Source organism: Vollenhovia emeryi, unplaced genomic scaffold (genome assembly GCF_000949405.1).
Source record: "Vollenhovia emeryi isolate VEMERY1.0 unplaced genomic scaffold, V.emery_V1.0 DF939125.1, whole genome shotgun sequence".
Taxonomy (NCBI): domain Eukaryota; kingdom Metazoa; phylum Arthropoda; class Insecta; order Hymenoptera; family Formicidae; genus Vollenhovia; species Vollenhovia emeryi.
Genome location: NW_011967241.1, coordinates 2767534 through 2794179, shown reverse-complemented (window position 1 = coordinate 2794179; position 26646 = coordinate 2767534). Strand labels below are relative to the sequence as shown.

The window sequence follows — 26646 nt, the reverse complement described above, 5'->3', positions numbered from 1 at the left end:
TAACGTGTATATATATATTTCCATCATAGAAGTGCAGCAACATACAGGTTCTTGTCCTCATTTCGATGTACAGATATGCGGATTATAAATTCATGGCAGTAGAAAAGGATACAAAGATGACATCGTGACAAAACGAACGTACGCCCTTGTTGTTAAAGGCCTTGAAATATTTACAGTACTGCAGTAAGTGTCGCGAGTAGTGTTGTGCATTATACAAATAAATGCAACCAAATATTGGTCAAATAAGAATTTCTTTGATCAAATTTCCTTTTTACGATATAAATAGGGATAGTTTAATCGATTGATTAAATACTTTTTAAAGTTGCTCTGTATAAGATATGTGATAAAATCGTACGATCTAAATAGCAACAGCACATTAGTTACATTTATACATTTGATACATTTTCTCATTTGGGTAATAATCACGATTGTCTTGCACAACACTGACTGCCGGTATATAGATATAGATTACGAATTCTTAAGAATCGCGTGTATATCGGAAAGTTCCACTCTCTTATCCAAAAGTCGCATGAAAAAATAATTCGCTTGAATCCTGTTCCTATCATAATTATCTCTGTTTCAGCCTTAAAATGATACGATAGGTATATTCCCATCCATTCATATTGATTTATCTATTTATCCTAAGTACGGACTCTCGAACATTGCAAGGCACCACATACTTTCCGACGTAATTATCAAATTAACATTTAGAAAGGATTTAAAGAAAATGTATCGCTTTAAATTATAATCGAAGGCAAATTAAGTCTATTGCAAGTCTTTAATCTTCAATAGTTCCGAATTGAAATTGTATTACTAATTACATGAAAATAGCTTTCAATAAATATATCACACAGTTCGTTTACTTAATATTTAATAGTTTATATTAAAATATAAGTCACACGTTTAAAAAAAAGGAAAAATATAGAAATAGATAGAATAACAAATGGGAAACATATGGGTGAAAATGACGAAGTACGGAGATGATTCGTTGAAAAATTATATTTTTTTTCCATTCTGGCACGAATCGTAAACACAACATAATTTATAAATTAACGTACACAATCATCATCAATCATTTACACAAATTTCATCAGCATTTCATCGTTACAAAAGATATGCCTTTGTTTGGGAGGAATTGGAGATCAAAATCTCTTCGGAGACAAGCTTTGTTGTGCCATGTAAATTGGAGAAAAGGGAGATGAGTGTGAGATTCAAAATATATTTTAGTCCTCAATTGGAAAATGCGATAAATATTTAATATACAAGATATCTTGATGAACTTTTTTTCGTGTAAGTTGAACTCTCTCTCCCTTCTTCCGATTCGGTAAAGGATAAATGAATCAAATGGAGATAAGTAAAATGGAAAATTAATAGAACGGGAATAAAGAAAAGAATGGAGATAGTGAGGAAAGAACAGATGAGAAAGGAGAATAGAAAGCTTGACTCATGAACGGGATAACAAAATAAATAATAGAAGCATTAAACATGATTAATCACTTAACAACGTAACTAGAGATAATAATAATATTAATAATAATTAATAATATTAATAGAAATAATAATAATCATACGAATGGCTATACTTGTTATTAATTACAAGAACAGGTCTGGCACGGCGTTCGCTTAACTGCCCGAAGACGCGTCGAACGTGTTTGTTCCTTTCTCACGTCTTTTCTTACTTTAAGTTACTACAGACTTAATACGCAAGAGATTCTGTCAGTTTAAGGCTGAATTGGTGCGAGGGGTAACGTCAAATAAAAGGTCTTGATGTTCTCGTTTCGATAATCATGCTAAAAAAAATAACAAAAGGAGCAAAAAAAGAACATTGCGACGCATCAAAGACTCGATGGCACTTGAAAATTAATCGTACATCCGCATATTGAGATGTACACTTTTTCGTCCATAATCTTGAAATATATTAAAGCAATTTACTTTCGTAATTAACTAGTTTGTAACCCGCCGTGAAAGAAAACAATTAACAAAAATACTTTGTTTAATTTTAGAATGATAATTGGTCGCATGTGTACTTTGCTAGTATCGATTAAACGAGCGTCCTCCGATTCGACGGTTCTCCTTCGCGCGTCGCACCATACGATAAACACCGCAAGCAATCGTTCGATCAAAATGGGGAGGGGGGGGGGGGCAAGTAAAATGGCAAGCAGAGAGCGACAATACTTTCTCCTTAATAGCTACTTACTCGTCCTCTGAAAACGCTTAATCGGTAGATAGGTAATTAGAAAAAACCTCGATATACAAAAATACAGAGATATACGTACCTATGCGCGTGCAATGTATCAGCGCGTGTCGATACTTTTACTTGTTCTTTTTTTCCGTCGAGGAATAGGAGACACATCGGGGAAGTACATAAATATACATAGGGTAAGGATTACGGACAAAACGATCGAGGCTGAGTAAGCTCGAGTATTATGTCGGCGCGTACTGCTCAACGAGTCACCATATAACTATCGTAAAACTATATGGAATTGACGTTTCCGAAACGAGAGACGAACTTGTTCGCGGGACCGGGCAAATGGCGAGATGAAATTTCGTTTAATGCATTTTAATGTACCTTGTAGGAGATGCATTGATTGAAATCTTTATTTCCGACGTTTTAATACTATGTTTGCTTTCTCTGCGAATTACATTTATTAGGACATTACTGGATTCAATTCACCATTTGCTCGGCCTGGCGACCTTATCCGTACAGAGATCATGGATTGAGTACTTTTAGATTGTCTTCGTCGATTCACAGCGCAAAGATACCTGTCGGATTCGCCCTTTTTCGCTTAAGCACCACAACCAGTTTCGATTAATCGCGCCGCAACGACCGCTGTATACTTAGCTTCTACCGAAAAAAAACGTTAAAAAATTGGAAGAGTCCGTATCGATTGCGTCAATTTGAATGTTCGTTCCTCGATAACGTAACGAACTGACGCCGACGTTATCGTCTCCCGCGGCGTTTGATGTTACTTAATTAGCATTAATTTCGAGGTGAGACCAACTTTCAAACGCGCTCTTTCTTCGCGCTCGCGTATTCGAAGCCTTTCGCGACGTCACACACGTCAAGTGCGTTATATAAAAAAATATTTCATCTCCTTGCCGGTTGGCGGCGGCGCGAATAATTATAATCGCAATAGTTACAATAATAAAACGCAATAATAGTGTCAATAATATTACTCACTAATTAACGTTATTTCTATACGCTTTATTATGCTTTAACATCGTTTTTCCCCTCTCGCTCTTTCTGCAGGTACGAATATTTTCTTTTTTTCTTTTCACGTTGTTCTTATTCTTGCGATCGGGTGACTTGTCGACCCCGCACTAACGAAATGTCCATCGCAAAACAATGATCACGATTACATTATAACTATCAATACATCACTGCTTTTGCTTCTTTCGACTTCTGTAGGAAGTCGTCTTAACAAGTTTTCGAGCAACAACAACTTGAGCAGGTTTCGGGCGAATCGACGAGGTTACCAATGGCGACTCGCTATTTAGATATGGACACATGAGAAAAATATTGGCGGTAAATAAACTCTCAATCAGAAATTATCTCGCTGATTGATTTGATTCTGCTTCGTCTTTTACTTTGGGGGGGATTATTGGCGAGATTATTCTCTCGTCACCAATAGTTTTTCTCCGGCCCGCAAATCGCGCTCGACCGACAGATATGTTTTAAACAGTACAACTCTAAAACTGTTTAAGTGAGGTCTAATGAATCCTTTTTATATACTTTGCCGTATCTTAATGCGATTTCAAGTCATATTAAATTCTGGGCAACAATTTGCGTTTCGATTTACCTTTTTAGCTAAAGAATTTATATAAACGATAAAAAAGATACGATACATTGAAATTACGAATTTCACTAGACCTCGATATACAATTTACTGGGGTTGATGCGTGTGTCGATCGCGTGTCCGAAATATTTATCTAAAATTTGGCACGTATGTTCGCGTCGCTGACGGGCCACGTTCCAGATTCCTCCATAGTTAATGTTAAAGATTAGGAAAGTCTTTCGCGAAGAACTGACGCGCGATACGATTAATTATGTATATACAGTGTTACTGGACACGTGATCGTTTTACGAGCACGATAGAAAACGATTCGATTCTAACGCCGAGCTTAAGCACCGCTTTCATATTACCTTTGTGCACCGCGCTGCACTTGTGCGACCGAGCAGGAATGCTTTATTTTCAGCTTGTGTGTATCTCAATTTTGTGTATCGAGAACGAGAAAGCGAAAGATGTACGAAGAGAGCAGCTAGTTAGTTGCTATATCTTTTCAAAGACAATCAAGAAATCTCCGAGAATGCAGCAATCGATACAGTTGTCAGCCAAATAAGAATTTGAAAAGTAAGATTAAGCTCAAAGAAAGTTTTCAAATTTTGATAACAGTATCTAGAATACATGGATATATAAAAGTATAATATAATGTAAATAATACATTGCAAATGACAGGAGGAATAAGTGTATTGACAAATTGATAATTTATCTGAGATAGATTTCCTTGGTACGCATGCAAATAAATATTGTGTGCCGTATATAAAATATTAGGAAGAATGAAACTCGAATCGCGGAAACAGAATCAGATGCAGGGGTCGAAGAAGTACGATAATACTGTTCGGCATTGTTCGCGATTGCGTGTGACGCATGAAGGATGATGATTTTTAAGCAATCCGCAAAGAATCGTTAAGCAAAAATCATAAATTTTTTGATAAATAATACAATGTAATAATACTCACGGGAGAGAAGTTTACTTTTATTATTCAGCTCTCCATGATGCTTCCGACATGCGAACTTAACTGTTTGGCTAAGTAGTAGCACGTAGGAGGGATTTTATCACGTTTGCAAATATAATAAAAGATGGCAAGACGTTGCAATAATTTTGAAGCAAAGAAAGTCACTTTTTAGACAACGTTACGTGCACACTATTAAAACATTTTTCAATGTATAAAATATGAAATGAAAAAAGAAATAATGGTTAGATATCCATAAATTTAACAAATTCTTCAAATATGTCGATATGATATATCATAAACTTTTCTGCAGGAACTTTAATGTGCAACGAAAGAATGAATTTAACACGTCTAACTGCAATCTCTTCCAAAATAGTTGTTTCTCCCAAAAGTTTAAGCTCGATCACAGACTCTCATTAGCGTTCGTCGGGATTCTTGCGAAATCGAATTACAACAAGAAAAGAAATATTCCCTCTCGCCGATTTTCCTGTTCCATCAAGAGATCGCGATCTCTTAAAGCATCGATTTCTTTCTAACGCTCGGCTAATGTCATGGAGGTTGTCGACCGGCGATTTCGCTTTCTCATCATGTTCCCGCGAAATCCTGATCGACCCGCGAGGATCCCTAAGGATCCGCGATTCATCCTATCGCAACGTTCTCGCTGAGACCTGGAGCTAGAGTAGAGCCAGGGTCATCCGACCGATCGTTGTCATTCAGCTTTGATAATCGCTGACGGCGCCGCTGCCACGTTTTGGTCGAAAGTAGGGCATTCCTCACCAGCGAGTAGACCGGGTTCGGTCTTGGGGATAGCGCCGTCCGCGTACCGATTGTGGGTTTTCAAATGCCTGGTGATCATATCCCTGCGACAGGCTGCGTAGGCACACTGCGGGCATTTATACGGTTTCTCGCCGGTATGGGTTCGCTGGTGGGTGCTGAGGTGATCAGATCTGCTAAACACCTGATGACAAGTCCGGCATGTGTACGGTTTGACGCCGGTGTGCAGTCTCATGTGCCTAGTCAACATGTCCGATCTCGCGAAACTCCTCTGACAAACGTCGCAGAGGTACGCTTTCGCCGAGGCGTCGTGGAGACCTTGCCGACGATGTCTGGACGCCATGTGCTTCGCCAAACGATCGTGCAGACTGAACATCTGCCCGCATTCTGGACAGACGTAAGCCACGTCCGCGCCCGGCGCCATTTCCTCAACGACAGGTAGAACCTCCAAATTATACCGTACCGCAACGGTTTCTTTCGTCGTGGGTGACGCAACATCGCCCCTGACTACGGGCACACTGACGGAACCCCGCGTCACAATGCCGGACGGTAGCAGCTGAAGAGACGGCGACCTGGTGGAGACCGCCGAAGCAGCCGCGGTAGACTGCAGCATCAAGTTCTTCATGGAGAGATCCAACGGCGATTCTTGAGGACTCGTGCCATCGCTCTCGAGGGAGCTACTTCGCGGGAAATGATTGACGACAGAGGAAAAGGAAGTGGTCGCGGCTGGTACCCGCGTTTCGTCCCACTTGGGCACAACATCTGAATCGGAGTGACTGCGTCCGCGGAAGGTGTCGCCTGGCGACGACGACGACAGGTACTTGGTATGCATGTACTGCTCGAATATGCTATACGTGCCACATATACTGCTGTACGTGAAGCTGGTTCGCGACAGCGGGGTCTGCAGGGAGGTCGCCGACATCATCGCTGCCGACGCAGCCAGCGTCTGCGAGCACTGGCTACACATACAGTCAGAGTACTTGGTCGCCGACAATCGGTGGTTGTTCTGATAGGGCGAGTAACGATGTCGATGATGGTGATGGTGATGATACGAGTAGCGATATGGTCGGTGGGGATGATGGCGATACTGCTGACTGATCTCATTGAGCTCCTCTTCGGTTGACGTCACTGCTTCCGCGTCTTTTAACCTCAATGGTAATTGGTCAATCACCGCGGTGGTATCTACGGCGGATCGCGAGGATGACGATCTGGGCGAGCCGAAGACGTCTTCCTCCTCGGACACGGGACCGCTGCCTTCGAACTTCAACACCTCGCCCTCGGATGGTGAACTGCGATGGGCCTGCAATGTGTCCACCACTTGCTCCAGTCGTCTTCGTTTCTTGCGGGGGTTCCGATGGTTGCGGTTGGCCGTCGCCGCGAGGGTGTTGTTGTTCGTACAGGAGGGTGGTGGCGGCTTGGCCGGGCCCGGGGGCGCGGCTGCAGCGTCCTCCACGGCGCTCTCGGCCATCGTCATCGAGGATGCGCGGCACCCGCCGCCTGGGCCCCTTATGCCACCTACGACACCCTCGGCTACCACCGTACTACCACCCACCTCGTCCTGGAACAATCGAACGATGATGATGTGGTTATTCCAAGATACTCAAGTTATCTGCACGAGTTTAAGTGATTTTTCTTAATTTTGCACGCGCATTTAGACAGCAACTTGAATAGTACTGAAGCAAGTGCGCGATAAATTGACGTTTAGATTGAATTATCGCACACCTGCATTGCTTCATTAACATCTTGATAAATTGTTTAGTCGCTCAGTCAAATTACGTCTTATTATTATTGTATACATGTCTACGCCAAGGTTTATATACGTTACTTGCTTTGATAGAGATCTTTTATTCAATTTATGTTGGAAATTATTAAAAGTGTGTGATTTGATAGCTTGAGTTTCGCAAGATATATAATTTCAATCGGATGCAAATTAATTTTCACGAGAAGTAACTTTGAATTATATGTTATTATACTTAGAGATTTGAGCACCGTCGAATTAGATGGTATTTTATTGGGGCAACGTTGTCGCTAACAACGCTAGATTGCTAATGACAGTAATTGACATATCGCGGCGACATTTATACGGGCGAGATTTAGATTCGCAGGTGCTAATAAACTATGACTATGATGATAATACTTCGAGAGACATAAAATTCCACCAATTCATGTCTAATACGATCACGTATTGCAAATAATATTACAGATTATAACAAATAATTCAAGCTGTATGCGCATTCTTACTATTTGCAAGCGCAAAGCTTAGTAAACTTAACAAGAAATATGACAAAGATACAAAACTTATTACGTGTCTACTAAAATGAAACAGCGCAAGAATAGATTTTATTACACATTTTGCGAGAAATTTTTCGCGGTATAATATAATAATTAAAACAATATATGAATATTGCAAAATAAGATATCAGCCCTCTCGCTGTCATGAAATACGATTTACGTTAACGGCAAATAGGTTAATGCGAAAATATCATTGTTATGTTAAACGCGAGAGCAATGAAGTATCAGTGTGAGCGGCCGTTTGCATATAATCTTGCTAGGTTACCAAAAGAACAGGTATCGACGTGCAAAACCGACAGGTGTGGATTGCGCGAGACTCGTCTCACAATCAGAACGAATGGCAATCGAGGTAACGGAGGTCTTCTGGAGAATGGGAGAGAGACGACGAAAAAGCGCCAAGTCGTCGTAACGAGACGCGATTAGAATATTCGTCACGTTTTTGCGCCGCGATATCGACCGATCATTTGTCATTAGCACCGTGGCCGCCATTAAAAAAGCCGAGAGACGATCGCCTCTCGGCGAGATCGCGCTCGCTCCCGTGCCGATTATCACGATGCAGCCCCGTTTCGGCTACTCCGCGACTAACGGAACTTTTTTTAACGTTCTCGCTAAAAGAACCTTGCCCACTTGTAAACAAGCGGCATCATTACTTATTGATGACAAACACGTCCGTTACTAAAGAAATTAATTCGAAACGGAAGAGACCTGTCTTGGGTTAATTAATTCGAACGTCTATTAAAACGCTATTGCGAGTGTGGAGAAAATGCGTATTTCTGACAATTCGCGAAGTGACGGGTAAATAATGATACACCGTGTTCGCTGTGGTTGAATACAGAATTCTTTTTATGGGGACCTAATTCCCACGAAGAGTCATGTAGGGGTTTTTTTAAATAATTATTTTAATCAATACGAATGATATGCGTATGTATATGTGTGTGTGGACCACACTGTTCGTCTTGTTCGACGTGACAACGTCACTTCGTTATAAGACCGCGCGATGTAACTCGAGAGATGTATCCGCTGAATATTTGAAATTTAAATCGCGCGAGGACGAGCGCGTGAATCAACGGACAGACAATCGACTGGTGTTTAACACTGCGATTTTTTTTACGGCGTGGGCGAATTTCTGTAGTTCGCGTGCAACACCTTAAACTTAACTCTGGAGATCTCATTATCGGTTCTTCTTATTTGCGGATCTTTTACGGACAAAAAGCCAATGAAATCCCAAAGATCCCATGGTGTAAATAACCGCTTGTGATGCGACGTTATCCAATTTCGGTATCGACAAATAATTGTACATTACAACTGAACTTTGGGATCTCGCATCGTCTTCGTTAACCAATGGCGTTGAAAGTCCCAGAACATATCGGATTAAGATACTCCATTAATTTTCTGTAGGTGTTTCTTGAGTGAAACTAAAAAGTGTAGCAAAGGAATTTAAAATGAGACTCTTGGAATCTTTTTATTTTGTAGACCGAGTGGCATTATCGAATATGAAAGATCGAACTGTCGAGGAATCTTTTCGAAACTAGCACGATGGCACCCGATGCGACGGTATCTTGGCGCCACGTGTGTACGCGCATAATTTGAATTGCAAGTCTGCCTTCGGTCTCGATCACAACATGTCACGGTCGTAGATTAGAGATTCTGCCCGGCTTCCCGGAAAAACGCGGTGTGTCGCGTCGCGGACACGGATGCGGAGGATTGTTGAACGGTTTTCCAGCGGCTCCAGCGTGCTGCATACCAACGCGTACGTGCGTAGCGCGCCGTTTCGAGACCGATCTTCGCGGCCGGGCTCCGCTTACCTCCGATGAATACCGAGAAATCCGTTCGCGGAGAAACACGCCAATTCCTGGCCACTGTCCCAACGCGGCGGCGAGAGCGGCGGGCTCCGATAGCCGTTTAAATGACGTCGCTTAAGTGACTTAATGCGACTGATCCGCGACTTATTTCAGTCCACGTGCGTCCTTCAACTTTGCACCACCACCGCGGCACCGCGGCATTCTAGAATAAGGATTGTCGCTGTCGCGCACCTTTGCTGCACAAAAAACTGCTTTATGCCGTTCTCTTAAAGAGACAGGATGAATATTAACGTGTCGGTTAGCGATTGTTTTTATTAGCTAGATGACACTTTTGCGGGACATGTAGTGGTGTCTCGCAGAAGAGAAGACGCGGGAGGTTGCTCTCGAATAAAGTGTTTGGTTAGACGTCTTCTTAACAAAAATTATACTTATGCCGCCTATTCACGGTGCGACACTCGCGTGGCTTGATTACAAAACCGCATCAATCAAAAGAGAACAAATAATAGAATCTGAATATCCATTTTATAGACTGGCACTTCGATTAGAGAGGTTTCGTAGCGAATCTTGTTTGACGGTGCACGGGCGCTTCGGTCCTTTCTTGTTTACTACAGTGGCTATTCTTTTATTCTTCCCGGCGCCGCCGCTTGTCCTACCCTTCCCCGCCTTCATTCGCGGAGAGAAAGGGTCTCGATGATCGGTCGTAAAACGTAAAGGGGACTCGTAAACGAAGTGAAAAGATATCAGAACGTAAATGTCGAGAACAGGTCCCCTAAAGAGGACGGTGTGGGCGTACTTACTCGCTACCTTCCCATCGCTTTAATTTTTTTCCTCTTTCCCTTCGGTCAGACCCGAGGAGCACCCTTCTAGAGAGTTTGCCGCGATGTTTCATTACTGTCTTCATAACTTTTGCTTTTTTTCCCATGTTTAAGTGAAATTATTATCCTAGATTAACAAAATGCACAATCGAAAACGGTTTTATTACACGTGATATTTTTTGTGTCATTTAAAGTTTTGTCTTAATGATTGAAAAATTCTCAAGTTTAACGATGCAAAGATTTTAAGAAATAATACAAGAAAGTGTTGTTTTTCGAAAGCGCACGACAAAATATTGACGAGACTCGGTTTTCCTTGGTGAGAAGAAAAACACAAACTGCTTTTGGTACGATATAAGCGAAATATTGGTATCGAGAGAGCGAAGTAGTAAAGATGTTGCTATCTACGATTTGATACATATGTGATGATTGGAGGATATGAGTTTGCAAGAAAACGGAGCGGACGATCATCGGTGAAGAATTCCAGCAGGAATGCCCTCGAGCAGGCACCTGTAACCGTGGCTCGACGGGAGAAACAGAACAGGTTGAGACGTGGGCGTGGGTGGAGCGCTTGATCTTTCTCTCCTGCACGATCTGCCCATATACTGGCCGCGGCGCCAGTGATGGGTACGATTAGCGCGCGAGCTTTCACGTACGCTAGTTCTCGAAGACTCACACAGGCGTATAGAAAAAGGCTCACTTCGTTAGAATTCTCTTTGCTGTTTTACAGTCTAATAGGTGTAATAGAGGGGAAGTGGACATTTAAAAGTGAATTTTTATTTTAGAATTTTATAAAAGTTTTGTGCTATAATCATATCACTATCTCAAACATGTGTAGTTACGAGCTGCATTCGATAATCGCAAATTGATGCAACGTTTTCCAATACGTTATCAATTCGATGCGTCCATTAATTATCATTCTCATTTATCTAAAAGACTAAATAAGATGTAATTAAGTAGGTATATACGAGTTAAAAAAGATACAGCACAAGGAGTTGTGAAAAAGAAAGTCGGACAAGTCATCTCGGTAAAAAAAATATATATACAAAAAACGAATGTAGTTACGTGTGTTACAAACGTGAATGTGACTCGCGCCTTTCGCTATTGGCTGTCCATCCGGCGTTCCTGCTTCGGAAAGGAAGAGCGGCCTTAAGGCAGACAGGCTCGCCGCGGTGGCGGTAGGACTCTGGCGAACTGCTACCAAAAAACCAGACGGGCTACCGAAGGGAAGCCAGTGGTTGGTATCTATATAGGCTACGAGGTAGTGAAGCTGCGACCATCCGAGCGTATCTTCCCGCGAGGGCGAGGCCCGCAAAAAGAATTAGAGGAATCGAGACGGCCGGCGATCGAAGGTCGACGATCTGTCTCAACGAACGTTCGTTAACCATTAGGCCTATCTGAAGCACCGGCCGGTGGCTCGTCTAGGAGACTGACAACGTGTATCAAGCCCACGAGCGGCAGAGGACTCGTTCGCCACGCATACACTTTTCCGCGGAACGAGTTGCAGAAGCACGCCACTTTCCTTATTCTGTTTTTTCCCCGCTCCCCCCTTCCCCCCTCCCCCCTTCCCCCCCTCTCTCTCTCTCTGTCTTCCTTTCTCTCTACCGTTTAAATCTTTTTCCCCGTCTTTCTCCTCCGCACGGAGCATTTCCCCTGACGCGGTCTCTGTGCGATGCAAAGGAGTCGCTAGCTCGAGTGAGCGTCCGTCGCGCGACAGATTTTATCGTCAGCGGAAAATTACGGGTTATCGAGAGGGTGATTAATGGCCCCCCGCTGGATATTGGACAGTAATTAAATGCGTGGCAATTTGTGCACCGCGCGGATATAGCGTGTGCGCATTCGTGGCACGACTGACAGGCCAACTAGACTGATTTAAAGTTTTACGAGACGAACGAGGCGCGCGCGCGATCGTTTATCTTTCTCTGCGTCTTCCTCGATCCTTGTCGACTCATCTTTTTCCCTGACGAAGATGCTAACATGCCGCCACGGCGTGTATCTTTTTTTTGTGTCGCGTATATACGACGCGACGCATATAAAGTGTAGCAAGATTGCGCTCGACGGCGGCTTTAATTCTACTTTTTGACGGAAACGAGGTAGGCTCGGCATACATATTCTGATTCTCGTACGAAAAAAAGGTAATCAATTCGGCGACGTAAAAGGATATAGGTAATTCGTTGAAGAAGGCTTTTAAAACGTTCGATGACGTAGCTTTCATTATGTTTACCATTTCATACATGTAATTGATATGCAGATAAGTAGAATTTATTTGTATGTCGCTAATGAAAGATCTAAGAAGAAAATCGCGTCGAGTGGTTTTTTCGAGAGATTCGGAGCGTGCATTTAAAAGCAACCTTCGCGACTTCGGTTTATAGACAGCATCGCGATGGGTACCGGACGGTCGCCAAGAGTTTCCTCCATTAGATAACTTCCACGAAAAGATGTCGGCGGTTTTTGCGTCCGCGACGCCGAGGCGGGACTTGGCGCTCATAGGCAGGTATAGAGCATCGTCGTCCTCGACTCTTACGATCTAGTTAGCGCGATCCGTCGATCCGATTGGCGTGTAATCGATCGCTCTCGTCTCTATAAGGGGACGGACTAGAATTCGCTGAATCACAACCGCCTTCGAGACAATTTGCCGATATGATAACGCCCCGTTTCCTCTGGCTCCGCTTGTTTACGCTGAAACGGCGATATCCAGCATCATGCATTATTGAATAAGACATTACGTTTTCTTCATTTTAATGGATTGCATATAGATATAGCGTGCATATGAAAAAAAAAGAGAGAAACATGCATATCTATCCGCGTATTCTCGCGCACATAATAACTCTTTACTAGGATTTCTAGTTCAATTGTTTCTTCTCACGCCACGTGTAAATGCATTACGATTCGGAGATGCCGCATTTTTGTAAAGATTGCCTCGTACTCATTGATTAGCATCTGTAGATTTTGGAAAATTACCCCGAAGACTAGTATAGACTTGGAGATAATTAAAATTTCTAAAAATTATATTTTTGACAAATTAATAAAATTCGTACGGCTCAAATGTGATAAACACAAATTTGAAGGAATATTAAATTTTTGATGTTTAACACAATTTGTCGATACAACTATTTTTATCGTCGTCCCAAATAATGATATTTTTGTGAAGCCTGAGAGAAAAATTCACAAAAGAAAAGCGCGACGTGTCTTTCGTCACTCATAGTTCCGGAATGCCCGTCAAACTCTCCATTACACTCCGCGATCTTTCAGTCAACCGAAACGTATCGCGATGTCACGCTGTCCCGTCGACATTAAGGCGAGTTCATTTCGACGGGCGCATAATCCGATTATCCCGGCTTCTCATTCGGCCGCGTTTTCCCGGCGCCGCCTCGCATTTTATTCCACGGCATGCGTCTCCACCTGCGGCCGCCGCGGGACCCGCGCGTCCCATCACGTGCGTAAACGCTCGATACTCTCTCATTTCATTTCCCGAGGTGCAGATTCTAGATATATCTAAATGCCGCTGCGAAAGCCGGCCCATTCCCGCGAAACGATATTATTTCTCTTCGTTCCCATTGCCGAGTCGAGGCCCACTTGCGGAAGGGAGACGGCGACAACGATCGAAGAGAGGAGAGCCAAACGAGGCAGTCTGAAAATACGCTCCTGAAATTATCGTTATCCGCCAAGGGATCTCCGCGGCCGCGAAGATCGTCGAGTCGTTAGTCAGTCGGTCCCGCGGTCCCGAGACCCTCTCCGAGCGCCGAGAGAAAGAGAGAGAGAGGCGCGCTGGTAATTAAACTCTCGCGCGACTTTGCTTGCCGTCGTTCGTCGGTCGACGTCGTTGGCTTTTTACGGTTTGCACCTTGCACACCACGCCGCGCAACGCGAGGGAGAGAAAGAGAGACGCGACGCGTGTGTCGGCGCCTTACGGACCAGCGTAAAACTGGCCGGTAATCATTAACGACCTAGCGCTCTCTCGACGAAAACCAAAGGGAGCCGCGGCGCACCTGAAAAAGCTTACGCGTATATACAGGATATTCCAAAAGACTCGACTCCATTATGAATTTATCGGACTTTTCCGAGGAGGATATCGAAGAAATTATTGCACAATTGTGATTTATTTTTAAGACATTTTGATTAAGTAAAATTCCGAACAAGCAAAATTGAATAATCTTCTTGCTCTAAAACAGAGCGATTTTCGTTTTGGAAAATGGAGTTTCAAACATATTTAACGCAATGCATATTTAACTTGTTTATCGTGAAGCGCGGTAATTTGATGAACGAGATGAAGATTCGATCGAGCCGAGAAGCTTAGAAGGCGCAAATTATTACAAGTTTATCAAATGAAATTTCGCATGAATGGATGTACTTGGATTGTCGCGACGACTTGAATATATAACGAAGTGAAAACGGGCCGGGGGCCCGTAGGCAAATGTTGCCGATAATAAAGAATATGCATTCGCGATGACGGCAATACGACGGTGGCGGTGACGTCCGAATCGGCAAATAAATAGTCAATTCGTTTAACATTTGCTCCTGTTCGCCATCCGTGTTGTCCGCAATCGATTCCCTTGCGTCACGGCGCTAAAGTATTCTGCGAACTCATACCATTGACAACGCAATATGAACAGCATCGTTTATAACAGTGCGCGCGATTTATCGCGTGTCATTACGGTACGCACCGCGGGGCCGTAAATATCGAAAGTGCAACTCGCTACCGAATTACGTAAAATGATCCGCGAATAGATCGCGGGAGCAACGGTACGAGCGGTGGAAAATAATATAAATTTTGCATCAGCTAAAGTCGAGGAACATTGATTCTTTATGAGCGCGCGCGTAAAAACACGCGTAACCCGCTCGGGCAGCGTGCTCTTAAACGCCGCGCTCGAATATCCTTATAACAATCACGAGAAAGTATCACTGTCTGATTGCACAGACATAAATTCTAACTATCGCACGACGAGGAGATTGAGAACGAACCGCATAACGAAAATGTAAGTCGCGAAACAGGCCTTTTCAATTTTTCTCTCGTTAAAAGAAATTTTATATAATTACACAGGCTTTTGGAAACAAATGTATAATGTTAATTTTCGTAGAAAATGCTTCATGCTGCTGTAATAACATTCCATAACATAAAACAATACTTTCGTAGATAAGTATATTTATCAATAATGTATAATTGAAAACATACGAAGTCGCGAGCAAACTTCAAGATACGTCCATTATTAGCAATTGCAATATATCATATCTATCTAGACGTGCAAGAAAATAAGTAGCCTATAAAACTTTACAATAAGATAATGGAGAGATAAAGAAAAGCAAAAGTTTCATCTCTCGATAGTAGGAATGCTCTTCTCGGAGTGTATTTCGATTCAAAACGCTTCGGATGCAAGGCACGGTTGTGTATGCGTGATATCCCGATGCCGCATCGAAAGAGTCATGGCACCGCAGTGCAGCAGAACTGCAGCAGGCTCCAAAATGTAGCGCAGTATGCGGTCATATGCGGTCACGGGGGTTCTTAGTTAAGCCGGGAAAAATGCAATAATATAACGAATAGAAAATTGGCGAGGAATCTGACAAGAGAAGTAGAAATTGTGATACAGCTATAATACTTTCCGCGAGCGGGACGTAATTATTATATCGAACTGACAAAGTTTAACCGCGCGTGTGTATGAGCGAACTGGCGTTTATCGTAGTAATTACACTTTAACTTTAACGATAATATCTGATAAAAGCGATAAGAAGGAAAAGTTTACGAGCCAACGGTCGATTCTACATTTTTGACGCGCCGGGAGTTGCAACGTCGTTCACGAGATGGTTTCGTATAGTAAATTGCGATCATTAGCACGGGGACTATTGATAAAATAGGTGGCGTGTGATCGGACGCGAAAATAATCGACCAATGCGAAAAAACGATTTAATTAAAATCGCATGAGATATTAGCATTTCGGTTGATTTGCGCGAGGACAATCTTGCGAGAGACTCCTGGCATGCATATCGCGTACAATCAAAAGAGACAAAACGTTAAAAAATAATGGATTTTATTTCACACATCTCTGAAATATAATATAGTAATTCAATTTCGGAATATGAATTAGTCATTGATTAAAATTTGGTTTCATAAAGTAATGAATTGATGATCTTTTATGTGTGATCTAAAATTATTATGTCTTGTAAAAGTGCTTTATGACTTAAAAATAAAATTTTTCCGTGTCATAAGTTAACAGATCCCCTAAAATTGATAATATGAGCCAGCGCTGTACTGCGCCGCGTATACAAGAGTAAACGCATGCAGTCGTAACGGCTGTTACAATCTATCCCAACCACGGCATTCGTATGGCGGACGTTATCGTGTAATTGCGGGTTAATTCGAGGCTGGCAGACGACAGCGTACAAGGCGTGGGCGATTCCTTAGGCCTGTCTCGTTTTGTCGTTTCGCGTAGCTGCACGCAATCGCGTTCGCTAAACGACAGAGACGTCTCCTAGTAGTCTCTCGGGCTCTTCGTCCAACGCTCGTTGAACATATTTTACGCTTCGTCGCGCGAAACCGACGATTGTCCGTGCAATAATTTACATGGAAATCAGGCACGCGAAATCTCAGAGACTCATTTACAGAGCTTGAATTCAAAGAAAAGGAAGATAGATAAGATTCATTCATCAGACGTGTGGAAAGTGTGAAAATTATTTCACGGGGACAATATTGAATCTAAAAAAATATTTTCTTGACAGTACAGGATTCACACTTGTCAAAATTGTTTTTCTCTTGTATGAACTTTCATTAGAAAACTATGCATGTTAATTTTTAGTCGCTTAGATTATCTACGTTGTACACTTTGCAGACAGCACATATGTCTTAATGACGTCTTTTAGACTTGTGTACTATCTTGGTTCATATAATACTGCTGTAAATATCATATTTTGATAAAATAACTTTATTAAAGAGAGCTTTAATTATGCAATTGGTTGAAACGGACTTTTTGAAACGGAGACAAATATAGGAAAAAAAGACTAATCCGCATTCACTCCGTTGCATCACCGTGTTCCGCGGTGCAAAATTCGAAATAGCCTGATAAGTTCTATAGAGCGAGATCCCTAAGACCGACAATGTCAATCTCAACAAAGTCGGGACGTCGAACTCAATTATTTATTCGTGGAGCGTGGGTGCTCGTTCGTTTATACGGTGAAAAAAGGAATGGTTTCAATGAGATTAGATGCGGAGGAAAAGAGGAAATCTGAGGAACGAGTGGCACTTGGACGAGAGTTCCACCGAGCGATGCACTCAGATGCGCAAGCAGATTCTAAGTTCTCGGTGTCAACGGCATAAGGTCTCCTTCGGGCTGTGGTCGTTTACACGCGCGTGTACACACGCTCGCACGCGCGTGAATGTGAGTTTGCAGAGAGAGATCAGCCTCGGATAGGTCGGGTCTCTTTGGCTGGCAGGTATAGGCCGTATGCCTTAATAGAAACACCCACGCCCTCATTATGCGGATATCGTAAACATTCGCGGCGGACTCGCGATCTCCCGTATGCAAATATCATCGACCTCCCTCGTTCCCTTCCACTTGCCGTCCTGTCCGTACTGCAGTTTGCACGCGATCACGTAAAACGGCAGTCTGCGCCGGACCTAAAGGTGCTTGCTCCTTTCCGATTGCGCGCGATTTCCGTATCTCGATCCTTGATGTTGTTATTACTCCGTGATAGCTGCAATTTTTTTCTATTCGGAGTTATTTATCATACTATTATTTATGTATAAATTCTCGGAATAACACTGGCCCGAAGAAATGCCGTAGATTAAGGAAAATTAAAGAAAAGCTGTAACAAGCGTTCTAATTTGCTTGAAACTTATTATTAAATAATTAGTATACCTACAATATAATAATTTCTTTCAAACGTATAACTTTGAGGTTTAACGACACTCTATTATATTCGTTCAAAACCATCAGGTTTAATTTTCACTTTCTGCACTTGTACGTGTTAATAGATTAATTGAGAAATCTTATGGATAAATGCTACAATAGTCAAGAAGAAGCATATGTAACGGAATTGCAAGATATAAAAAAAATGCGAAAGAAAGAAGTGGCCAATGTACGAGGGACTTGAGGTGACTCATTTTCGCGGAGAATTAAATTACGGACTACCGGATATGTGGTCACAAATGGGTTTCCGCTATAATTCTTATTATACGCGCAAACTTTCCGCGCGTACAAGACCGAAATCGAGAAACGCTAAGGCGTGCTTTATGAAAATATGTATACATTTAATACATCTAACACTTCATACTCATCGATACTCAATTATTTCAAAATATATTTAAATATTTATGGCACGGTTTTTCATTTTCTGGTTAATTGTTAACCAGAGGAGTCGACTCTCTGTCTCTTCTCAGATAATAGCGTAGAAAAAGATACGACTAACCTCTGGTTAACAATCAACCGGAAAATAAAAAACCGGGCCTAAGACAGAGGTAAATTAAAAGTTAAAAGTTACCGATAAAATGCAACTAAATTCAGTTAAAAGTTAATCGCCTATAATGTAACTAAGTTAAGTTAAAATGATTTAACTTTTTAATTTTTGAACTTAACTTTGATCTTTTTAATTAGACACTATCCAACCCTGGATTTAACAATCTCTCGAAATACGTTTATTTTACAAAGTCGTGTTGCGCTGTGAGGCGAGAAATCGCGGCAGCACCGACAATTTGGTCGCATGTGGCATGCAATCGTCACGGTACACGAGCGCGTAGTCAGAGATGATGAAGAGAGGGACATGCGTACTTTGTCTTAACCGTCAGAGAGTATTTCCACCCGCACCATGGGCGCGATCGCGGGCGATTCGCGCGAGTGCAGGACGGAGAAAGGGATATAGGGGAGAGATAGGAGCGGAAAAGGAAAGGATGGACGAGGAGAAGGAGAGTAGTAATAAGCCGACGCATGATGATGAGTGGCCGGCGTAAATTAGCCGACACGTAAATTAACCACCCCCGACGAGACGCCGACGGGTAACGGCTTGGACGAGAGGGGGCAGGCGCGATATCGCACCGGCCCGAGACACTGCAGGTTCGAGGTATCCGGTAAAAAAAAGGGCCCGCTCGGCGGCAACCGACCCTGAGGCCTTTAATGAACGTCGCGTGCCGAGCGCGAGAGTGCTCTTACCTTGCTCTTGCTTCCTCCAATATTATCCGCGGTCCTCATATTAATGGTCTATCGTTAGTACAATAATATGAATTATTTGTGTAGCGCCTACAAATAAATACTAACTGTTCGTCGAGCATCGGACGGCACATAAGGAATTTACTTCGGTCTTAAACGGACTGTCGTGATATAAACTTTCTTTACCGTTTTATGTTAAAGGGGATCCAACAAGATTTACTGACGATTCCGTGCATTTCTTTCGAACGCACTTGAAACTTTAATTACAGTCATTAAAACTATGTGTATATGTGTGTATTGTGTGTGAGAATTGGTTATTAAAACATAAATATTTAAGTATATTGCAGTTAGATAGATAATGATCATGAAAATTGATTATTAGAGAGCTAGATATTAAATCAGATTTAACATCATTTTCTTATTCATCTTTTTTTTTTACAAAAAAAGACCTAAATGACAGTTATCGATTATCTTTCGTTGTTACTTTCTCAATAATTTTTCTATCGCGATACAAGAAACGGAACTTTTAATACGAGCACATGCAGAAGACTCAAGACGGTGATGATTTAAACGAATTTATATATTAAAATTCTCAGTCGCTACGTTACTGAAATTAACATATCATGCAAGGCAAGGAAAGTTCAAGTCACTGCAGGTATACAAATTCCAATAGCAACGATTCAATGAACCTTGCGTGATTTTTAATCATGTTGTTGAAGAAGAGACTGTTACAACTTACTCTTCTATCATCTCCAATCTTGTCGAATCCAAGAATTGTACGTATAACATTTCACGCGAGCGTTCTTCTGACATCCAGAGTCGTCAGTATCTCCCCAACAAACTTAACCGCTAGGCCTATCGCGTTCTAGTTTAAAGATCCTTCTCTCCGCGCTCGCGAGAGTATTCTCTCGGCGTTGCGAAGGCAGAGTCAAGTGCACGCGCCGTGCAAGATCCGAGTCACCAATTAAAACTGCCTGAACGGGCGGCGAGTGCAATTAATTAACGTGTCGGCAGCCGATGCAGCGGCTCTAATGATATCGAGGGACCTCGCGCGACCGACGGAAACAGAGAAACGGGTGCGCTCGCAAGCCCAAGATAGAAATTAGAAGCCGTTCACGAGCCGCTCGGCATGCGAACCGCCCGCCGCCGCCTCTTTTTTTCGCTACCGTCTCTGCGGCCATGCAAACACTATCCGCGCTTGGCGATCATTATAATTAGGAGCGGCCGTCTCGCGAGGCAGGTGCCAATCTAACGACTACAATCGCCATTCGGCAAGGGCGGGAGGGGGGGGGGGAGGGGGCGAGCGGTGGCACGAAAATTGGAAAAAATCGGCCGGACACGCCGATCGGTGGGAGCATTGCATGCCGATCGCGCGTGTTTATGGGTTTTCCTTCCTGCGAGAAGGCGCGCCTGCCGACTGGCTACTCGGTCATTACGTACATAAACGCGAGGTTTGCTTATTATACGAATTCGCGACGGCGCGGTTTTTTCTTTCGTCGAAACATCACGCACACGCCGCGTACGCACTTCCCGTGTTTGATCGCCGCATTCCTCGCAAGCGAGCGGTCGCGTTGAAACGTCTTCCGACTCGAGGACGTAATTTTTTTTGCATGGAAATCACAATTCCCTTCTGTCGCGCTGACATGAATAACAATAGCGCAAGTTGGATAACAAAATCTAGTGGGGATTCATTCGTAAAAAATGATAAGCGCTAAAAGCATCAATATTTTACTTATGAAGGCTGAGAAAAGGCTTTTATATTAAAAATAAAAATTGTTAGAAATTGGATAAGCAAGGAAAGAAATGCGTAACAAGTAACATTATTGAATTCCAATCGCCTTAAGTACGTGCGGAAATGATAAATTATCGGATTTTGCGCGTGACTCGCGAATCGATCGGCGGAACGGACGTCGAAATGCTTTACGGAAACCTGATATCACCATATCGAAACGAATGGCCCATGCTTTATCCAAGCGCCTTATCGAGCATTTACTAATGTTTCCTACGACAAAGGCATAAAATCGCGAATGGCCACGTATATTATGCAAGAACGAGATCCGTGCGGCGCGCGAACAAGACTGATAACGCGGCGGGCGAGGAAAAATGAGAGCGGGTTGTTTTCACAGGTTCCACATTCGCGTGCGCGTCGTAGCGAGACGGTGAAATTACAGATGGTGAGCAGAAAACGTGTCTGCATGAACAACATACGCGCCTGGTCACTACCAGAAAATTGCTCCAGTGACGAACGTTTTCTCAAAGCTTCTTTTTATCAAGTAATTTTTGTCATCCAGTACCTCGATAATTGAAACTTGAAATTTCATTCTGGATTGATACACGCAATTGAAACTAAGGGGAAAATGAAAATGTTCATAATTATAAGTACTTATTTTTTAAAGCGAAGCGTTAAACTTTCGTTAAAGTTTTAATTTCACACTGAGAAAATTTTTCATCGGATGAACCTATTAAATAGTGTTTCCGATGGTTAGGGATTCCGTGAATCCTCATTATTCGTCAGATTCACGGTGATATTTCCGCGATGGGCTTAAGGAACCCGCCGTCGGGTTAGTAAGGTGCGCGGTGAGAAATTTCGCGCGGTTTTGCCGAGACAGTATTAAAATGCGACGCGGTGTCAGGCGTGAGAGAAACGCCGGTGGATTGTAAAGGCGAAATATACTGCAGTTTACAGGATTATCCGGAGTGCGATCTTGCGCAGCGCGCGGCGGCTCCACCTCGCTATCTCCGCGGCAGTTTCTATATGCCGCAACGGGCGCGACGCGTCCTACATAAATCACCCGCTGTAGACGCCGGGAGAGAGCCTTTTGAAATTATATAGCTCGGCCACGACGAGAATCCGCCCGCGGATTTTCAGAGTTCCTCGCAGCGATATCGCGCACGGTATCTAGATGGCAGATCGGGCCGAGTCATCGAGCGCGAGGGCGAGGTGCGCTCCTCTCCTCTCGTTGATGTATCGATACGACCGGCCGCCGATCTCTTCTCCGCGCATTGCCTCTCTGTCATTCAACGAATCGACCGTCCGAGCACTCGTTGCCACTCGCTGCTTCGCGAACGCGCTCGAAAAAGGGAACCAATTGCGAGATCTGACGGCTCTATCCGTAAGAAAAAAGGGTTGGGTGTTGCGCAGATACGATCGGCATCGGCGGAAGTGGGATAGATTTTTCACGTGTGGCTCGCTATTACGAGAAAATATCTCTATGGCAAATATTTGAAACTACTCTTTGAAGAATGGCGATATGCCAATGTTTAGATTAAATTGTTGAATTGATAAATTTGAGATATTCCGATTAGCTCTGAATTTTATTAAAATCACTCAGTTTGATTAGAATCATTTAATTATAGGTCCGTGATATTTAATGCTCAACATAACGATGTTTAAGTCGATAAAACTGCAGGGGCAAGTGTTTGAGTTCTCGTCCGCGAGTGTGACATGGGTATCGCGTCGAAAGATCGAGAGATCAACTCTCAGGCAATGGCAACGGTGGCTGCGAGCACTCGCGGAGCGATCTAGAGTGATCACGTGAGCGCGAACAGGACGATCGCGATAGAGAACGCATCTCCGCTGTAAATCAATCTGAAATGATCTCGGTTCGACACCCGATCCACCCAGCGTGGGCGCTAGTCAGCCGTCGTTATCGGCCGCTAGCATCCTCGATTCATCCTACCTATTTCGATGTGGATCGGCACGATCTCTCTCGTCGGAGGAAAGAGGCGCCCATCTCTTACGTGCCGCTCGTAAAATTACGAAATTAAATCTCACGGCGCGGAGCGAGAAATTAACGGTCCCGTTTCGCGGACGCGACAAAAACGATCCCGTCGAATGAAGTGTCGATTAACCGTATCGCAGTGGTTCTCATGCGGATTCCTTCTCGATTATGGCGTCGGTATGTTCCTTCTAAGAAAAGGTGTTTGGTTTAACTATTATTGGAAATAATTTTACTCCGTGCAAATTTTCGTTCCTTCGGGGATTTTATTTCTTAAGCTGTAACGCATTTCTGTCTGTAACCAACAATTTTAGCCAAGTGTTCTGATCTAGTCATTTAAACGTTGACGTTGCACGTCTTTCACGTAAGAAACGAATACGTACATCGTAACGTTATACTTTTAGAAAAATACGTTCCTTATCCATCGTCCGCTGCATTTAAGAGACCCAATATATTCACGCGAGTTACGACGAAGAAATTTTTAATTGCTAATCAAGAAATGAGTGAATTTCTTACGGCACGCGCGATAAAAGTAATCTGGAAGTATTGCGAAGAGAGTGGTTTTTAAAACCAACTAGCAGACTGGCAGATGCGAGAGATCGGCGGTGCTGGAAAATAGCTCGACAGATAGAACGGAAAGGTAAATGATCCACGAGGGAGGAAAGGGGGAAGGGGGGAAGACGCGTTACGATGGATGGACGGACGGTATTATATGGTGACTATGGCCGTGGTGAAGGCGAGTTTTTATCGCGGCCACCATCTGGCCGACCGATCGTCATTACCGCCCTAAGTGATCCTCGCATGACCGACCGGACTTTGCACCACGTCACCGCAGCTCGTTACGAACAGCCTCGATTTTTCGCGGGTATCACTATTACGTTTCCGCAGCCGTTCTTAGAGCGAATGGGAGTCAGCGAGTAAAGCTTTTTTCGAGAGCCAACGTTATCAAGAGCCCGGTAAATCTGTGAATAAAATTTTCATTGCACCTGCCAGCGTATAAACGATATACATATAGTGACATGACGCAGATGAAATATTAATTTTCGACATTTTGACCACGAGTTTTCTTAAACTGATGCTTCCATCCGCCCCGAAACATTGTGATAAATGTTGTAACATGCGCCCGGAACGGATGTGTCGGGTGGGATTGCTTGAAACCTCGTTAATAAGGAAATAAATAAAGCGCATGCTGGAAACAAAAGTAGACAAACAATATAATGGATGAGTTTCGCATTCGGTGCAATAGTGCACGATTAGGTGCGGTATACTTTTTAGATTTCGAAAGAATTGATGGGGCAGAAATTATAAGCTTATTTTGTTTCTAATGTTAAAAATTTGCATTTCTTATATCTTTCAAAAGTTAATATTCTAACATATCTTGGTTAAGTACATGAGAAATTTTACAAAAAAAATCTTGCTTAAGCTTACATAATTAAATATATATTAATATAAATAAGTAAATAACTAAATAGAGAGATGCATATAAAAGTGTTTTATAATAATAATTTTAATCCCTAAGAGATTAAATCCCTCGGGGACTCAAACATACATCTTTAGCTTTATTTTTCCCCACTACTCGCATTTATGCACTCTTTTGCATATTTCTGACTAGTAGAACGTGTAATAGAAACTGATTTATGCTACCGTGTCATCCGTTTTCCCGCTGAGCCTACGGACAGCCGGTCGCATTCCTCGTTTTCGCGAACTTTTCGTTTTATGGCTTCATCGGTGGCAACGGATTAACCGATCCCTCCACTCGGGCGTGAGTTTCTCCGCACAACACGGTTTGATTGCCGCTATAAAGATGTTTCGCAGCGATTTCCTTTCGCGCTTCGCCGAGATCGATGTAGACGAGCGGAATGGGGGAAAAATGGAGATAAAGAGAAAAAAAAATTATAAAACAGTCGCGATTGCACGTCAGGAATCGCTTAGCCTGCCAGACGCCGCATGGAATTCCGAGCTGTGTCTACGACTTAACAATGTGGAAGGAAAAACACTGCTGATTCGGCGAATGAGCGCTTCAAAGCGTGCTGCTGCGACACCGTCATTCTGTTCCGTTGGATCCCGCAGGGATAATTGATCTGTACAGTTATTTGGGCTTAGTAATCCACACGGACCCGAGCTCTATATGTTGCGAATGCTCGTATACATTTACACGCAATGTGCATTCATTTTTATGAGCGATAGTGCGATAAATATTTGAAGAAAAGTGGAATTAAGATACAACTCAATTTAACAATAACAAAAAGCGTAAGAGTAAGAACGAGATTACTAGATATACGTATTTGACATGGATGGACCGTTTCGAGTTTTCATTTATATCTTTTCATTAAAAAATAACGATTCGCCGACGTATAATAGTTGTTTCCTGCACGTTTCGTGCGAGATCTCATGAAAAAGAGATCAGTATGTTGCGAGTTAATAGGAAATTGGAAAGTCTCTCTCTTAAAAAGAGGACCATCGATCGAAACGTCGACTTCCTTAATTGATGCACATTAGTGTGCGATTCAGCGTCGGCAGTTTTGTCCAAAATTAAACCTCGCAATCTTTTATCCTATATTTGGTATACCGTTGACTTTCCTTAAATCCACGACAGGTAATTATCACAAATGAATTTTTTATCAAAGCCGGAATACATAAGACGTAAGTCGAAAAAAAAACGAAAAGAAGACACGCCTGCGGGTGCAATTAAGAAAATGCGCCTTTCGATCGCGATTTTACAGCCCGCCGATTTAATTAACGCTTATTAACTTGTTTTAATCGCTTCCCCTTCCCGTTCGTACGACTTTCCTGTTACCTCGGAATCGGGAAAAAAAATCAAGCAATCGTTACTAACAATGACACATTTTTTAATTACACACCCAACTCACATCGTTGGCGAAAATCACCGAATTGACTGCATACATCGAGCCGTTCCGAACGGCCGGCCGTGCGCCGCTCGTTGATTTATCAAAAATAATTACGAGGACTTTGACGAATGCACCGATGGTGCGACGAACATGCCTTTTTTCAGCACTTCTTGCTGCCGCACGCGATACGCTTTTGCTAAAATGAGCTGATCGATTAACGGCCCGAATTCACCGACTTTCATCTTGCCCGCGACTTGTTAATACCGACGATTTATTACGAGGTAAAACGTACCACTTTCATCTCCGGTGCAATCGCCGGGAATTCCAACGGAACCTGCAGCGTATCGCGCGCGAGAACTTGTTACAAGGTCTAATGCCACGCGGCCCCGGCATGGGGAATCACTGACTTTCTCGAAATTATGGCATTAACGAACAGCGTTCATCGCATTCATTCATTACGTTAAAGACTTTTCACAGTACTTTTATTAAACCATACTTATTTTATGATCCTACTTATGACACTGCTTTTTAT

The 26646-nt window shown here is 42.9% G+C and overlaps 1 protein-coding gene across 1 annotated transcript; it reads right to left on the bottom strand.

Annotated features, from left to right (window-relative positions):
* On the bottom strand, positions 1 to 26356 carry LOC105569305 (oocyte zinc finger protein XlCOF8.4). Its single transcript, XM_012025660.1, has 2 exons — positions 26269 to 26356; positions 1 to 7108 (listed from the first exon to the last, which is right to left on the bottom strand). The coding sequence occupies exons 1-2, from the start codon at positions 26354 to 26356 to the stop codon at positions 5445 to 5447; spliced, it is 1752 nt and encodes a 583-aa protein (XP_011881050.1). The 3' UTR covers positions 1 to 5444.
* Between the last annotated feature and the right edge of the window lie 290 nt (positions 26357 to 26646).